This window comes from Lagopus leucura, unplaced genomic scaffold (genome assembly GCF_019238085.1).
Source record: "Lagopus leucura isolate 7727_CA_CO unplaced genomic scaffold, USGS_WTPT01 Super-Scaffold_100001, whole genome shotgun sequence".
NCBI lineage: Eukaryota > Metazoa > Chordata > Aves > Galliformes > Phasianidae > Lagopus > Lagopus leucura.
Window position 1 is genome coordinate 5,122,630 of NW_024962262.1, and position 18,028 is coordinate 5,140,657.

General features: G+C 42.7%; 1 protein-coding gene across 1 annotated transcript in view; it reads right to left on the reverse strand.

The window, feature by feature from the left end:
• The window catches only part of FLT1 (fms related receptor tyrosine kinase 1), a 103,544-nt gene that overhangs the window by 44,955 nt on the left and 40,561 nt on the right, over window positions 1-18,028 (reverse strand). The window contains exon 11 of the mRNA XM_042868604.1: window positions 7,323-7,437. Coding sequence (XP_042724538.1) covers window positions 7,323-7,437 — 115 coding nt within the window. The remainder of the gene's footprint in view (window positions 1-7,322; window positions 7,438-18,028) is intronic.

An 18,028-nucleotide genomic window follows, 5' to 3' on the forward strand; every position in this document is an offset into this window, starting at 1 on the left:
CTAAATAATGTAGACTTTCTGGTTTCCAAACATCCTTTGGTGGAAAGAGTCTGTTGCTTTTCCTCTTATGCAAGCAAACATAGTGAAGTCAAGTTGTTTGATTTTGGCTAGGTTGTTTATTTTAGAAAACTGCCTTATCCCACTTCAAAACTATTGACGTTAATGGCACCTCTACACTAAGCTGTCTCAATGGCCACCTACCCATCCACTACTAAACAGCATCTCATTTCCACCTAAAACTTTTCTAACTTACATTTTTGGCTCTTCTGAAAGAGGCTCAGTAATACCAGATATATAATTATAGCCCTTAAAAAAAAAAAGATGCTGTTTTTCTAAATTCAGTAGGCAGACCTCTTCAAATTCCTAATTATAAAGCATGGGTCCAGCCCTGTCTGTATTTTGTCGTTCTCTTTCAATTCCTTCCAATTTTTAAACATCATCTCATACAGTGTGGACGCAGGACCCAGAGGCAGGATTACTGCAGTCATCTCATCAATGCTGATGAAATGGTGTCGAGAAGAAAGTTCCATAACCTATGCCAGATGGTTAACATGGGTGGCTAAAAGCTGCTTTTGCCATCCCAGTCTTTCCACAACAAAATCAGCCTTTCTAGTGTCACTTGGTGATACCTCAGAACCCCTTTGCCCAGGTAGCAATGATCTATGACCCAACACTGAAGGAGAATGAGACTTTCCATCTCTGACTCCAGGGCACCTGTCTTGATCCTACTACAAACAGAACCAAAATGTTTCTGTGACTGAAATAAGCGAGACAACTACTCCTCCCACAAGTACTTCAAAGTAGTGGATTTTTAGGGTAGCATCAAACTGTATTTTGTCCTGACATTATCAGGTCTTAGTTTTTTAATGAAAAAAATACTTGTTTTATCTGAGTTTTGCTGCTTCGTTCCACAACTTTGTGATTATTACTTCTATGATGTTCAGAACGACGCTTGCAATCATACTCAAACAGCATGACTATAGTTACTGGCTAGACTGCTCATAGATTATGCCTTTTCTTGTATATTAAAAGACTTTACAGTACATTTCTAGGCACTAAAATACAGTTATTTAAATTGCTACCTTGTTCCTAATGTTATTTTGGATTTGACTAACTTACATCATCCCAAATGCTGCTCTGGGACAGGCTAAGGATCACTCCCATGATCTTTGGAGAGCAAGGGAGACAAATGTTTTGAACGCAGTCCTTAGTGCCATACCAATGCTATGTTTACTTGAGTAATACAGAGATAGCCGTAGCGTCTAGCAAAAGCAATAGTGACTTTGCAACAAAACAGGGTATTTTAGAGACAAAATGTCTCTGCATAAATCTTCTAGTTTATAAATAAGTCATAAGGATAAGATAACATCTGTTTAAACAGGTTGTGAGCCCTCCAGTGGTGCAGTCTGTGTTCTGCATTGTGGATGCCAGCCAAAACCCACCCGAGAAGCAGTGTATACAAAACTAAGCCTGGCACGCTGTTGTTTATTGAGTAATTATGGTTCTTAGGTCAGCCTGTGCTGCGTAGTTTTCCTATGCAGCTATTGCTGCAAAAGGAGCGAGATACAAATTTTTGCAGCTCTGTATTGCCTAGCTTTCCAACAAAGTTTCAAGCCATGGTTTTGCAACCACACTATATACAGAAAGTCAGAACTGCTTGCCGTGCTCAGAGTGGAGCAAAGGCTCCCTGGCATGCTTGACACATTGAATCTGCTCATCTGCCCACAAGCCCTATTTACCACCAAAGTTTTGATCTCTTCTTTCTGCACGCATCTTAGCTGAAGCACCATGCTACACGCTCAGTTCAGAGCCAGGGGCTGGGGAAATGAATCACACAGTGCTGCTGCATTTGCCAACAAATGAAAGAGGTATAAAGCAGAAAGCCTGAGATGGAAGAGGAAATTACAGATCTATTTGTGGTAGAAACTATTGAGAAAAAGACCTCAGAAGTCATTGCAAAGCAAGAGGATGATTGTTGTGGTTGGACCACACTGGTCTGGTCTTTCCCCTAGTGTAACTGCTTGAATTTCTCTCTTTCCATATACCTTAAGTAGAGGATTCCGACAGCTCCAGCTGATGACAGTGGAGCGAGTGGAAGTTTCAGCAAACAATAAGTAGCCTTACTCTTTCCTGACTCCTAGAAGGCCTCTGCAGACACATGCATACACATGCTCCATTCAGAGATTGTTTTGCTAACTTCTCTGAATGCTCATACAACTAAAAGGCAAAATATCCTTTCAGCATTGAGCAGGTTAGTGCAAGTCTGACAAACGCTGTTGATTCCCTTCTAGTTATGCTTTTAAGAAAACACATTTATTGAAAAAGTAGGTTTATTTCCTACATATATGCTCTCCTTATCCCATTGGATTTATCTTTAGATAAAAGGATAATACTTAGGAAGATACATGTTGAAATATTGGCAGGACACCACTGGCTTCTTCTGCTTATGACAAAGTCATATCATCTGTGTGCCTTGTGCTGGAAAGAAGCATCAGTGCAAAACATCTGGATACATGCTTCACTTTCAGAACCACCACTATGTCCACAGAGTAAACACTAAAATGTCTACAATAGCAGGACGTGAATGTGTGCAGATAAGCACTTTCTTCCCCTTGAGTCAGACAGGTAAATCACTGCCGTTTAACAGCAGAGCTTCAGTTTCCCTCTGCATCACATTGCACTGTTGGGCAGGCTGAGACTGAGTTCTTCCATCTGACCCATAGGGAGATCATGATACAGATGGCTACAGATCCACAGGTACCTCCTACTTTCCTTTAAGGGCCTATGTTGAGTAAAATTGTGCTTCCTGCCTTCCTTATGCACCAAGGGAGGGGATGCGTTTCAGCAGGGAGATGCAGCTCAGCAGAGGCTCAGCAGAGCTCAGCAGAGGCTGAGTTCTCCTGGTTTTCATCTCACCAAGCTCTTGGCTCAGCTGTCACCTTTAAGACTTCTTTTTTAAAGTGTTGACAGCAAATCTAGTAGCACTCAGGAAGGCCCCAAGAAAAGTTACAGTGTGCTGAAAGGGAGGCAGGCTGTGTTCCCAGCACTATCCTTAGCCTGGCTTCCTAGGAAGTTCACACTGTTTGCCCATCTCTATGCAAGTTCTTTATCCTCAGCAATGTCCCATTTGCAGCCAAAATAGACAGATAAACTCATGAGACTTCATGAGTGTTTCATGAAAACCATCTGCCTGTAAATGAGGAAGACCAAAATGAGTGCTGTTGCAATGAGCTATTCAGCTCATTGTGTGCCAGTTAGCCAGCCCACATGGATGTGCTGGCTAGTCAGCTGGAATATCCAGGGACTCAAGTCAGACGCAGTATAAGCTTTCTTGTCTCATCTGTAAGATGAAGACATTGGAGAGGGAGGCTTAGGGCTTGGCATAGAAGATGCTAGAGAGATGGACTAGTCCATATATTCCGCAGCCACAGTTTTTTATCAGGTCCAAAAGGGATTGAACTCCCCCCACCTTTGTGTTGGACTGTCACACTTTCTGAAACTACCCACAGTCAGCATATGGGTGGATGATCCATCACTGTCAGCCAAACTAAAGGTGGACAAGAAAGAGCCTAATTTTGATCTTACAGAACCTTCCTACAGGGTCATTACTTTCCATTTTCCCTTAAGTCAGGTGGCTTTATAACTTACAGAGGATTGGACCACTAAAAATGTGGGTCAGTAAAGTACTAATGCAGTGGAAAAAAAGACCGTACATATAAATATATGCCTGATAAAACACAACTTCATGTATTAGTATTGTTTACACACACTTGCCCTCCAATCTACTATCTCCTTCTGTTGATATTCTCATCCTTTCTTCTTGACCAACATCTACTTTCATTCATCTGTACACATCTTTCTGGCCCTCTTCTGTACACTCTGCATCCCCAGGATCTTTGTACAGTCCCTCCTACAGCCCTCTGTGCAAGGAGTACTGCCTCCGTCTTTCAAAGCTTTTGATAAACCAATATGTGGTCTTCCCAATGCCTGCACAGAGAGGGCATGTATGTACGGCAGAGTTTATCAATGAGTGCCTGAGCTCTTTGTATCTCATTGTTGTAGGTCATTTACACTTGGTATTATTACAAACCACAGATGCTAAGAATAATAATGACCAGTACTAGCCCTGAGCTACAGGTAGGAGCAAACTTTGATCGAGAACACTGAGAAGTGATGGTTTTTAGTAGCTGAATGACAAAAGAGAGTCTGTGATCTGCTTACAAGTCTAAGAATAGCTCAGTTTTGTAGGAAGTCGCTGATAATGTCCAACAAAATGAGAATGAAAACTTTGGGTGGGGGAATCAAATCAAGAGTTGTTTTATGATTAAGTATTATGACTTCTGTTACAAACTTTTTCCATTATACCACTTGAGTTTCTCAATGTCTGTTTAGAAAGGCTTCAACGGAAATGTTACTAAAACACAGTTGTCACGGTTTCTCTCTGTCACCAGAAGACAAGCTCAGGGCAGGCTTCCTGCATTACTTTAACCATACAGACACAGGGTTTGAGGTTTTTCTAACTTTAAAAATATACTTGTGGCTACCTTGATAGCCGCAGACAAACAAAACAACCAATCAACTACTACCACAAAAGGCCAAGCTTTCAGAGGGACTTGGGTGTTTTACATACAGGAAACAAAGGAACTGGTACAAGGTCTTTGACTAAGGCAAAAACAGCTACCTTGAGAGCTAAAAGAAACCTTGTGAGCATTCCTCATTCATCTCTTCCCTTGATCACAATAATATCCTGTGGTCATCCCCATTTCTGCTTTCATGCTAACCCAGAAGTGCCATTTTTTGAGTCTCCCCATCAACTTCCTACTGCTTTGTCTCCTACTACTTTGTTGTTTCCATTGAGTTTGAGATTTTTTTACCATGCTTGCTATGCTCGGATGTGGAAGCGGGGTAGACACTGTTTAGATAGCAGGACTCCATTGATGTGGAAGTGCCTTGGAGAGCTGTTCTTAGCTGTTTGCAGTAGCAGAACTACTTGCAGTCACACTTCATCAGAGCCAGACACTTGTGATGACGTGCTGGATTCAATGAGCACAGTGCTATTAACAGTTTTACAATATTCCAGCCCATCAGGAAGGGTTTTGTCTGGACTGTGTCCCTTTGAGTTTGCTCTGGGAGACCAAGAATGAATCTTGGCCTGCAAAGAGTGAAAGCTATAGACTCTCACAGAGAAAGAAAAATATCCTGGATGCTCTAGAGCAGCTGTGTGCACACAAATCATGCAACTTATTTTGGCCAGGAACCCAGGCTTAGAGAGCATTTTCTACTTACAATAGCAGTCCAGCTGTGCCTGGAAAGCTATGGAGGAGCAACAGAAATGAAGAAACCTTTGAAACGCAATTCTCAGAAGTGGAGAGAATTCACTTCAAGCTAAATATTTGAAAACTTCAGATGATGTGCACATTTCTAGCAAGGATGTCATGCAAACCAGAAGACTGGCAGAAGCCTCTATCTGCAAGCTACATTCTTCTGAACAGCACTGCAACCAGGAAAGCTTGAAATATCTGGGAAAAGAGATTATTTCACTAACCTCCCTTTCCTCACAGGGATCAGAAGGGATAAAGCAATGCAAGATGGGCCTTACTTAGATGAACTAAACAGAATAAGATGAGGAAAAATAAGGAGAACTGCTATGTTTCACAGTAAAACTTTCCACGTAACACATGCAGATATCATCTCTTCATTCATTTCTGGACAGATATAAAAAAAATTGGGACCGCTTGCCAAAGACTTCAAACAAAACCTGCAGTTCTGCCACAAGGACCCATTATTAGCATCTTCCTCCAGGGAGGAATTTCTTTGCTGTTGACTGGAAGCTGGTCTGACATTTCAGCCACTCCTCTTCTGCTGTCTTCAAAACACGCAGCACACAAGGAGAATGAGGTCTGGTTGTTAGATCCTGTAAGCAGAAGCTACCTAGAACCCTTCTGGGAAATTACTTGTTCTTATGAGTTTTTGTTCATCACTCCCCCTTTGGAATAGGCTCTGTCTTCCCATGCCACAAATGATTTCCCCTTCCTCTTGCAAATCTCTCCTTCTGTGTCAGTATTCATGTGCTTTCCTACAATAGTATCCCCCAGGAAGCCATTTACTCCCATCTTTGCCTTGATCTTTAAGCATATAGAGGGTGCCAACTAAATAGAGCAAATGCCTCACTAGGATCCAGCATATTCCTGTGCACTGGAACTGTGCCATGAACACCTGTGTACTGCCTTAATAATACAACAGCAGGAGAAAATTCAGTCCCAAGCACGAATCTTGGCTGCGTTCAAAGCCCTATTTATTCCACGGTGTGTGAAAGGGCCTTGGTGTGAGATTAATTATGATTTATATCTATTTTCACATGCAAAAGACTGAAAGAAGACATAAAGGAAAGAACACCTACATCCCCAGTGTCCCTAGAATTATGAAAAGTTTTTCGGTATCCTTGGAAATAACAATTCTAGCATAGGGTAGGCTTTCAGGTTTATAATTTCATCAGCTGCTCCTGCCTCAGACCAAGCCAATCGGTGAACAGCAGAGGCTGTGAATGTGACATAGCGCTGTGCACCAACTCCTGAGCTCCTCTGTGGCAAGGGCAGCCCAACCACATCAAACCAGCATCATGCCCAGCCAAGAAAAGTTCATCTGATTAGGGCATCCTCCAGGAAAACATGTTGATTTAAAGGTTTTGGCTGATTGAGAATTCTTCATGAACTCCCAAAAGCATGACTATCTCAATCCTCCATCAGAAGTGCCTGTCCTTCCCTATGCCTCATTGTGCTTGGCCTGGGCTTGACACCTAACAATGGACAGTTAATGAAGATGGGGTGCAACCCACCATGCGGTCTCTGAATGAGATCTCTCTTAAACTTTGTTTCTGTAATCTGGATTCATTTGTTCCTTTAAAATTTTCATTGCAAGACTCTAATAACCCAGCACCACATCTGTGAATAAACTTTCAAATGAGAGTAAATAGTTTTACTCTCATAGGAAAAACAACAGGAAATTGTGAAATGGCATGAAATGAAGCAACGATGGCCTGAAGCCCTGCCTCTCTCCTCCTGAGGTGCCCGGCATGCTGCAGGCCAGCTCTAAGTAAGCTGAATATATATATTTAATTACACCACTTACCTTAATAGGACTGCATGCAGGGAAGCATATAGATAACAAACCTCTGTCTTTGCAAATGTGGGAGTTATTTGCATCTACACAGGTTTTCAGATCTGAACAACATAAAAATACTGGCTTCCCCACTGTTATCTCAACAACATTTAAAAAACAGCTTCAGCTAACACAGAGAGATTATTTGCACCTAGGAATCATACCTTGTTTTTGCCCTCTATGATGGCTGTTCGCTCAATGATGCTCTGGATCCTGTTTCCTACGTTGCTCCCAGTTTTCAGGTTGAAAGATCCATCAGTGTGAGAGCAAAAGCCACGTCTGAAGACAAAAAAAAAAAAAAAAAAAAAAAAAAAAGGAGAGATTTCACTGATAAATCTCAGAATGCACAAGCAAAAACTTTTCTTCTAGGAACAAAAATCATCTGAGGAAATTGCATGTGCTGCAATCAGCAGGTAAGAACAACTACAAAGTCTTGATGCTCAAAGCCAGATCATTGGCTTTATTTCCACAGCTGCCCCCAGAACACTGAATTTTTGGAGTCAGTGTTAACATTTCATCCACTGTGGACCAAGGGGTCAGAATTTGCAATTGCAGCCTAATTACAGGACTGTGTGAATCCTATAATTAGGACTCCAATGCCCCTAACTTGTCAGTCATTATCATGGTTAAGGCTTGTCTTCAAACTTGAGTTTATATCGTTTTCAGTCCTAAGCTTCAGACAACATGTATCTGTTTCAAGATCCATTCCATAATGTATTGGTTGTCATTTGTGCTCTTGCAGCCCAAAAGCCAACATCTTGGGCTGCATCAAAAGAGGACTGGACAAAAGGAAAAGGGAAGGGATTGTCTCCTTCTACTCTGCCCTTGTGAAGTTCCATCTGGAGTACCGTGTCCAAGCCTGGGGTGTCCTGCTCAAGAAGGATGCAGAGCTGTTGGAATGAGTCCAGGAGGAGGACATGAAGAAGATCAGAGGGCTGGAGCACCTCTCCTACAAAGAAAGGTTGAGGGACTTGGGGCTATTCAGCTTGGAGAAGAGAAAACCCTGGCAAGACCTTGTTGTGGCCTTCCAGTACTTGAAGGGAGCTTACAAGCAGGAGGTAAACCAACATTTTACACAGTCTGATAGTGACAGGACAAGGGGGAATGAAACTAAAAGAGGGGGGATTTAGGTTAGATGATAGGAAGAAATTTTTTAGTAAGTGGTGAGGCATTGGCACAGGTTGCCCAGAGAAGCTGTGGATGCCCCAGCCCTGGAGGCATTCAGGGCCAGGTTGGATGGGTACATGTGTAACCTGATCTGGTGGCTGGCAGCTCTACACGTGGCACGCGGTTGGAAACAGATGATCTTAAGGTCCCCTCCAACCTAAGCCATTCCATGATTCTATGATTTAACATGTGCAGGTTTTTATCATTATCCTGAAAAATAATGTATTTTCTCAGTTTTGTTTGTTTTCTGCCCCATCCCTGGAGGCAGGGCTAGGCTGGATGTGGCTCTAGGCAGCCTGGTCCAGTGGTTGGTGACCCTGCACACGGCAGGGAGGTTGGAATTATGTGATCATTGTGGTCCTTTTCAACCCAGGCCATTCCACAATTCTAAGATTCTATGATTCTATGAATTTTTTTTTTTGTTGTTTTCTTTGTGCAGTGAAATGGCATATAATCAGAACACTCAGGTGTGGTTGTGGTAGAGCTAACATGTTTCCCAAAGCCTAACTCAGTACACACATAAACAAACACACAGGAATGGTTCTTACATTCTGTCCATCCCTATTCTTTGAGGATATTGAGTTTTGCTTTTCATCCATCATTTAGATATTGCTTGTTCAACTCAAGCATCAACAGAGGAGTTAAACTGTCCATCAGGGTCAAGCTCTCTCAAACAGTGTTTCTCTGGATTTCCCTCCATATGACAGACAACGAGTACAGTATCCATAATCAAGTAGTTCCGATATGTGTCAGTGATGAAAGGCTGCTGACTGCATCACAGCAACTGATGCAATCCTGACTAAAGAATGAGGTTTATTTCCTTTCAGTCAACTGTGTAGTTTGGTTGAACTTTTGTGTTGTTTACAGTATCAGTAAGACAGACTTTACACGCTGTCTTTAATCGTGCAGCATTGAGTCAAATTGACCACTGTCTAAGCAGATACTGCAGCTTAAAGAAAAAATGACATGTAAACTAACTTAGCATGTAATCATTAGCACAAATATATGATAGTGTGCCCAAATTCCTTAATATGCATTGAGAGTCTCAATGAGCTAAAAAAGCCAAAAACCAGGAGCAGGTCATGGTCATCCATGCATGGAGAGAGAACAAGGAGCAATAGCATGGGAAGGAAGCCCAAGCTATACAGCCACTTCTTCAGGCTTTGGTTTGAAGGCCAACTCCTAATACATGGTTGTTGAGGACAGGGTGGATGGAAGAGAGCTGCATTAGGACAGCCGATGTATTCAAATGAGAAAAAAAACAAAAAAACAAACAAAAAAACTTGACATTTACTCAGAAAAGTAGTTGCCATTTACTTTGCACATTTAACACTTTAAGAAGTCTGTTTTTATAACAAGACTTAAACACAGGTGGTATTGGTAGTATTAGCCAATAAAGTTCCATGCCATAGCAGGTGTCAGATGTCTAGCTGTAGCTGTCCCGGTTCATTGCAGGGGAGTTTGGGCTGAATGACCTTTAAAGGTCCCTTCCAACTCAAATGATTCTACAACTCTGTTCTCTCATAATGCCAGCACGACAAAGACACAAAGAGGCAGTATCAAGGGCACCTCCTTGTGACTGGGCACTCCCTGTACAGGCAGAGATCCATTTCATTTCCTTCTTACTCACTTGATCCTAACTCCTTTAAAAAAATGTTATTCCTCTGAAACAAGTGGAATTGGTTTGTTCCTTCAGAGAATTAACTTGCCTCTTTGTTATAATATTGAGAAGTTGTACTTTTTAGAATAAAAGTCCTCATTGAGTCTCTTTTCAGTAAACAACAGAAAGAAGGTGTAATGCATGCTCAGAAACCGCATATGTATCTCCAAAAGGCATTTCCAATCTATTTTCTTGCAGCTCTACATCCATAAGCTTAGTTATTACTATATGCTTCCTTGAGAAGGACTGCACTTATGTATTTAGGTTGCAGAATCTGAGGGATGAGGGCAGTGTAATGCCTTTGCCAACACCTAGCACAATGGGGTGCTGATTACTCATTAATACTGTAGTACAAACCACCACTATAATTACAATAACATCACAATTACAAGAAAAACACACATGTAAAACACTAGAAATATTAGCCCTGGAGGCACATACATGAGCTCAATCGCCTTCACATACCACATTACCTGCTGACTGCGACGTTAACACAATTATAGCAGAAAATCAAATGCACTTAATAGCAGTTGTCCTCAGATTTAATAAAGAAGGAGTTGGAATCCAGCTGTGAACACATTACCTGGCAGCACACGGCATACAGCAGGAGATGCTCTGCGTTCTGCCACTTCACCCCACGCTCTGCTGGCTCAGCACGCCTCTGCAAATCAGCTGCAGCACGGCTGCCAGGCAGAGCCTGGGACAAAATTCAGCCTCATTCCTCTGGATGCAGAAACAGATGCTTTCACTCCTCAGCTGCCAAATGCTCTCACTGTAACCTCAGATGCACTAGCATGGCTGCAGGCTCCCGCACAGGTTCCATGGGTTATTACTCTGCCATCCTTCCTCTCCCTGCTGCCAGCGGTGCCATACGAAGCACTGCTTGAGATTAATGGGCAGAAATGGGTCTGGGGTAAATGGGAGCAATGAGGAGCCCTGTGTCATCTCCCAACAACAGGCATTTGTAACCGAGAGGGAAAAGGCTCTATGAACTCAGATGTGGTCATCAAATCAAATGTTCGTATTCAGTACAGATGCTTGGAAAGAAGAAGCAAGAGGGAAAAGATAAAATTGCACTCTGGCCAGGACCAAAATATTGATATTACCTTGCAGTTAATTCAGTTGATTTTCACGTTGTGCGTCGTCACACAAATCAGCTATGCATCTTTATGTCTTGTAAAGAAATTATAAGTTACACCGAACTATTGACTCAACAAAACAGCAAGGGCTTCCTGCTTGTAGCAAAACCTCATGTTACTTGCAAGGAAACCCCAGCAAACTTTGAAGCTCTGACTCCAGATATCCCCATGTTCCTGACGTGGTTTGCTGCTGGGATAAGCTTCGTTCCTTTGCATCTTCAGGAAAGTTAGCAGCAGGGTTACCATGAGGTTAATGAGAAAGCACACAGTGTGCACAAAGGCTGATAAGCCGATATCTGCCAGCACGTTTCTGAGCAGCTCTTACACCTGTTTTCCTTCTACATATTCCTGCTTTGTAGCTGGATATAGCTCTGCACATAGAGAGACTTTATATAAGAAATGCTAATGCTGTGCTCATACAGAGGTACACTTATAAACATTGTGTAAGCTCAGATCAAGGTAATTCTGTTCCATGTTCTGCTCTGAGTGTTCTGCTGTCCTGGTAAGTGGTTTCTGACATGTGCCTGTGTGCATGCTCACATGTGCATTCCCAGCATGCATGGGTAAAGTGGGGCTGGGGAGGTTTGGGGGCGGATGCCAGGAGCAAGACGAGCTCTAAGGGCTGCCCAGAGACCCATGCAGTGCATGCAGATCAGGGAGTTTGCCCTTCTCTAGGAGGACAGAGGGGGTTTATGCAACCGGAAGCAATCTGGGTTTTAAAAAATGTCTGTGATGTGTGCAGCTGGCACCAAGAGGGGCCGGGAGAAGTGGCCGGGGGGGAGGGGAGCCAGCCTGCTGCTCAAGAATACATCAAGCCTTGAGGAAGCAGAGTGTGCCATGTTTGAAGATGCAAAGATAATCACAGTGCTGGGAACCGTCTTGTGTAGTGGAGGAAGCCAAACAACAAGAGGAAAGCAGCATATGCTCCTGATTTCGCACAGGAAGCTAACAGCACCTCCTGCCAAAGTGAGATAAGAAAACTCCCATGGCCTATTCTGGACAAGGCCATGGTTATCAACCTTAGCTTCACACTGTCCTCACTCTGCTCCGCAGCCCGCTCCCTTTCCTAATGAGTTTCAGAGCCCTCACCTCTATTAGCATACAGCATGCCAAGCACAATAGTGTGGTATATTTATAACCACTGATGGGGAAAAGTTTCCAGGGTAAGAGTGTACTTCATGTCATCTTGATATATTTCACTGGAATGGGACTACAAACCAGCTCCAAACTGAAGTCCTGCCTGTGAAAGTACTGGTATCAGAATAAAAGTAGTTTTGCCTGCAGCAGAGCCCAGGAGCTAGGGTACAGGGCTTGTCTGATGATTACGGATATGACTTTCTGCATGACAGAGTCCTACACAAAAGACTCAAGCCCAGCTTGTGCTCAGACACATCTTCTTGTCCGTACTGTAGACAGTGCCACAATGCTTACCGGTGCTCAACTGGTGTCAAATATCAGCATAAAAGCCTCAATCCCCATTTCAGATGGAAAAATAACATTGTTGATTTTATCATTTCAGTTCCTCCCTCCTTAAGCCATCCTACACCTTCACAATCCTCTCCCAGTGTAAAATCCCATCCAGTTTCCTAACTATTCCTGTTGGCAAAGACAATGTCAGCCTCCATCACACGTCTATTTGTTGAGGAAGTATGTGGCAATTAGACCTCTACTAGGAGCAAGAGGAAGGCATCCTGTAACCAACAGTAACTATTTTTGAGAGTGATTAATATCAGAAATGTTTTGTTTTGTTTTCTCAGCACCTATGCCTTTATAGGGCAGCAATTGACTCTTTGCAGTGGCAGGGCGGCATTGTTACGAACCCAAGTTGGGCTGACACGTGTCTTTCGAGATGCAGTGATGACGACACTACGTTCAAGACAGGAACTCTGGAAGTTCCTGGACTTGTAAAGAGCATACAGGAACTGTTTCCCACTTGAGGTTATCAGAAGCATCTGAATGTCATAGGCTTTGCCTGCCCCGTGCCTTGGAAGTTGGTGCCGTGCAACTGGTGGCAGTGGGCTGGCGTGGCCACACGTCCAGGGGAACACTGAGTCACAGTGAGGCCGGAAACAAGAGAGGGAAAAATAGTAACAAGGAGCACGTATGGGCTGTAAGACGTGTGTTCTGGAGGAGGGGGAACATGCCCTGGCTCCCCGCCAGCTCTGGCTACAACGTGATAATGTGCTTGTCTCCATTGGACCTGCAAGAGTTACCATTTCTCCATCAAAAATAACTAATTCCAGGTTGAAATGCTGGCTCAACTGCTTGGGTGGGAAAGGATTTCTCAACATCCCCAGGCATTAGGCTTAGTTGGAACCCTGGTGCAGTGCATAGTTGTCAGAGTGAGGACTGAGTTATTTTTGTAGGATGCTCTGTGTCAAAACTGAGGTGATACGTAGAGGGAAAGCTCATTCTTTAGGGAAGACTCCAGATCTCTTTAATGCCCCATCCTTGCAGTGAGCATCTTTGGTACTACTTCATTAGAAGCAGGGTGTATGGCACTCACGGCCTCACTGCATATCTCTATGGCTTTATGGAGAAGGAAAGTTTGCCACTTGCATACTGCCTTTCCTGCTGTTAGCCTACATGCAACTAAATTAATGCATGGTGCTTCCTTTTCACTTTTACAAACTTTATGGCTTGTCCTGAACTACTCCAAGGCACTGCCATAGAAAGATGGTTAATCAAAGGAAGCACAAAAATCAGCAGCAGTCCTACCTGTCCCATCCTTCACTCTTTCATCAGCTCATGCTTGCATTCCCATGGAAAAAAAAACTCTTGAGACCCCTGAGCATTCAGTATTTGGAAGCAGTTTTTCTGTTTGGATTTTTTTTTTTTTTTTTTTTTTTTGCACATCCTGATGTGATCTGAAATTTTCTCACCTTGACTTTCTTATCAGATAATTATATTTTGCTTCTTGACCTCTGTTTCCTGCTTCATGCTGCTTAGAGGTTTTCGCAGACACAGAATATGGACACATTTCAACCAATCCTTCCTTCCTTCCTTGTCCACCTCCTTTCCCTCCTTGCTAGACTGCAATCATTCTCACTCCCATGTGGTCATTGTGACTCAGCCTCCCTCCACTTTCTCCCTCCAGCCATGTCCTCCCCAGAGGAGCTGCACATTGTCTGGAACTACAGAATTTCCCAAGGATGGGGTTTTTACAAACCTAGAACTTCTTTCTGGGAAATGGTGCTTGATTTTAATAGTTTGTGGCAGTACTGAAAGGAAGAGATCTCCTCCAATTTGAACGAGCAGCCAAAAACCTAAAGGGAAAGACCATGACACGGCTGCACACAATGTCAATCTGCTTTTACTCTTTTTCTTCTATTTCCATTAAAAAAAAAAAAAAAGAAAGAAAGAAAAAGCAGCCCTACATATACAGCTTAGGACTTTATTCAGAACTTTCTGGAATAAGCTATTTTCTATGTACAAGCCACTCCTAACAGCTCACTCAACTCGGAGGCATACCTTCATGCCTATATCCTTCCAAGATCCAGGTCTATCCAGCACCTTCCTTCTTATAATAGTGAAATTCTCTTTCCTTTTCTTTGCTGTCCTGACTGGATCTGCCTTGATCTACAAAGGAGCAATTCCTTTCTAATCTATTTACACCATCCTTAATTCTCTCTGCCTTGCTGACAAGCTGGAAGCACAGTGAACACTCTTTCAATTTTCCAGCAGTCAGCAGAGAAGATGAAAGGGCTAATGTTGCACTGAGGTTGTGTTTTTCAAGATAGTTTTCAGCCTCGCTGCAAGTAGGAGTCTGAAAGGAGCTCTGGGCTGACTGGAGACAGAGACTGGAAGTGGAGGCAGAAAACAAGGGATGAGAAAGAATGGAGGGAAACATTTTTAAGGAGAGAGGGGAGTTGATTAGAGGGAAAACAGGAAGAGAAAACACTGACAGACGTGGACATAAGACCAAGGATCCTTCTACCCCATATCCTGTCTCAACAATGACCATAAGCAGATGGTTGGGGATGAGTAAGAACAGGACTAACTTCAGATACTTCCTCCCAATACTCCCCCAGTCACCAATTATTATCAGCTCAAGAACTTCCTGCAAGTGAGGCCACTTCTTCACTTAAGTATGTCCCAGCGGATTTCTCTTCTACAGCTTTAAGCAGTCTCCCTTTGAAGCTAGTCAAACTTTTAGCACCCACAAAACCCTCTAGCAAGGAGTCTCACAGATCTGCAACCCACAGAATAGACTAACATCTCCTTTCCATTTTGAATTGCAGTCCTACTAGTTTCATTTCATGATCCCTACTTCTTGAACTGGAAAAGCCATATACATCTAATCTGCAGAAATCTGTGTCCTTCACGAGTCTGAAAATCTCTGTTGTGTAGCTCACAGGTCATCTATTTTTTCAGGCCACAAAGCCCTGACTTCCCTCCTTACTTGTCCCTCAAATACTCCTCTCATTCCCTGAAATTCCTTTGATTCTACTTGTTGCCCTTCTTGGTGTATCTCCCTGTTTGGATGCATCCTTTTAGATGAAAGGATCAAAACTGACCTTACTATAAGAGATGCCAGTACTTAATGGATTTATGAGGAGTTACCATGACACTCTGTTTTATTCTATTCTACATAGGTCACAGCAAAACTAATGCCTCCTACTTATTTCTATGAAAACTGTAGCAGCTACAAAGAGCAAAATAACACTATTTGGTAAGGAAAATTCTCAGCTACAAAGCACTGTTTTTCAACACAATCAACACCATTAGCTGCGTATTTTCACCAGCAGTGAACAACAGCCTGCATGCTTGTGCTCATAAAAATCTGCACTAGTGGAGGTGATCCACTGTTGCCATCACCACTGTGAAAAGCACCCTTCACAGTCTCACTGAGCTCATGTCCATTGCTGGGTTTCCATAAGCACTCAGTGAGTGCTGATGAATGTTGATGGGTGCCATTTTTTCCCACATGGAGGAATTCCATGACACAGCTTTACCTCATATGCACAACCACCAACATCTGCCTCTGATGTCATGGGCCAACGTAATAAAATACTTTTGGAGCAGACCTTGTACACTCCTGGTAATTTTTAAGCTTGATTTGTTTTTTGAGCTGCTCCTCATTGCCATTGCTTGCACAAACGTATGTATCATAGTGCTCAGCTCTCTCTGTATATCAGTAATGATCAGACAATGGTTCATCATTTCACATGAGAAAGTGGGGAAGTTTTCTGCTATGCGCATCACACACATTTATCTTCAGTGAACTTCATCTGGCACTTTATCAGCCAGATACTCAAATTCATACCATTCTGCATTTCTCTGCAATCAGCTGCCATCATCAAAGATCTGAATTACTTAGTATCATCAGCAAGCTCTGTCACCTCCTCACCACCATTTCCAGGTTATTTCTGTACATGTTGACAAGCACAGACCCCAGCACCAGCTCTGAAACACTTCACTGGTAGTCTCCCTACATGGCAAGAACAGGCTTTTCCCACCTAACCTCTGCTTCCTATTTTTTAACTGAATATTTTTCTTTCTGACATGATCTTACCTCATACAGCATGTCTCTCCAAAGCCTTCTGCAAAGAGTTTTTGAAAGGAATAGACGTAAAAGGAAAAAGGATGCTAGTTGAAGTTTGTATATTTTTGTAAAAGGTGTCCAATAATAGCACTCCGTTTATAATCCCTCCTGAGCCAACACAGTTTGACTCTGGGCCCTACCAGCCAAGAGCCCCTGCTAGGACAGAAGAACATTTCTGGCTGTAGGGTGAGATGTACCCATGTCTCAGACACTGCTCTGCCCCATGGAGAGTTAAATATCGAGCAATAAGCAACCACCTGCATGACCCACATCTTCCTTTAGGATGGGTGTCAGACCATCCTCAGCAAAGCCAAGAGGCCATGCTGTGAAGGAAAAGATACTGGGGAAAAAATAAATGACTGACAAGAAGGTAGGCGAGACAGGGTTTAAAACAGGACATGAAGCAGAGCATCAGGAAGTTACTGTAGTCCTTATATATTAGGTTTGATTCATTACCAGTTAAAAAAATTACTTGAGAAAGATAATGCTAAAATATTTTCTATTAGACTTTGAAAATTTTAATTTAAAGCAATCTGAAAATTAGCAACACCAGAATTGGAAAGCTTAATCTTCTGGTTCAACTATAATCCATGATAAAGCCTTTGAGAGCATTTACAGCTTGCAAAGTAAATTCAGCAGTGCATCCACTACAGCACCCTTGAGACAGACTGTGGCAAACTGTACTGCATGAGTCATACGTATTTATCAGGCTTATTTTTCCGTATGTGTATGCCTGGGCTGATTCACATGGCATTTTGTAAGTAAAATATTTTAAAAGAATTTTCCAAAATATTGACTGAGGACACCAAAGCTGTCCTACCAGCTGTTTGCAAACACAAACATGCACTGGCTTTTGCCTCATAGAGAAAGTGGAGAATGTGATGCTTCAGTGAACTACATAGCTGCTCTGAGACAGATCAGACTTTATTCTACTCCCTTCAACCTCAAGCTCTTTGCAAGTCTGTGGTGCAACAGTGTACTCTCATTTTCATTTCTCTGCGCTTTTCAGAAGGAAAAGTGAAAATGACACGGCTTGATTTTTACTTTCACACATCCATCCATTTCCACAGCCACAGACAAACAAAGGAATAGTAGGCATACCTCTTGATGTACCCATTGTAAGTATCTTTACACTACCAGATCACTGCAAGAGGATTTTCTTGCAGTAGGGATGGAAGGCACAAAGGTCTCAGCCAGCATGAATTTGGAGCTGAGGATCTGGCCACATGTCAAATTAAACAAAGGCATTTCTACACTACCTGTTTATTAATGGCATCTGACCTACTTTCACCAGCATTAAGGACTCAGACTTCCCGTTCCTGAAAATAGAAGGTGGCATGGCGAACAAAAACATTTGCT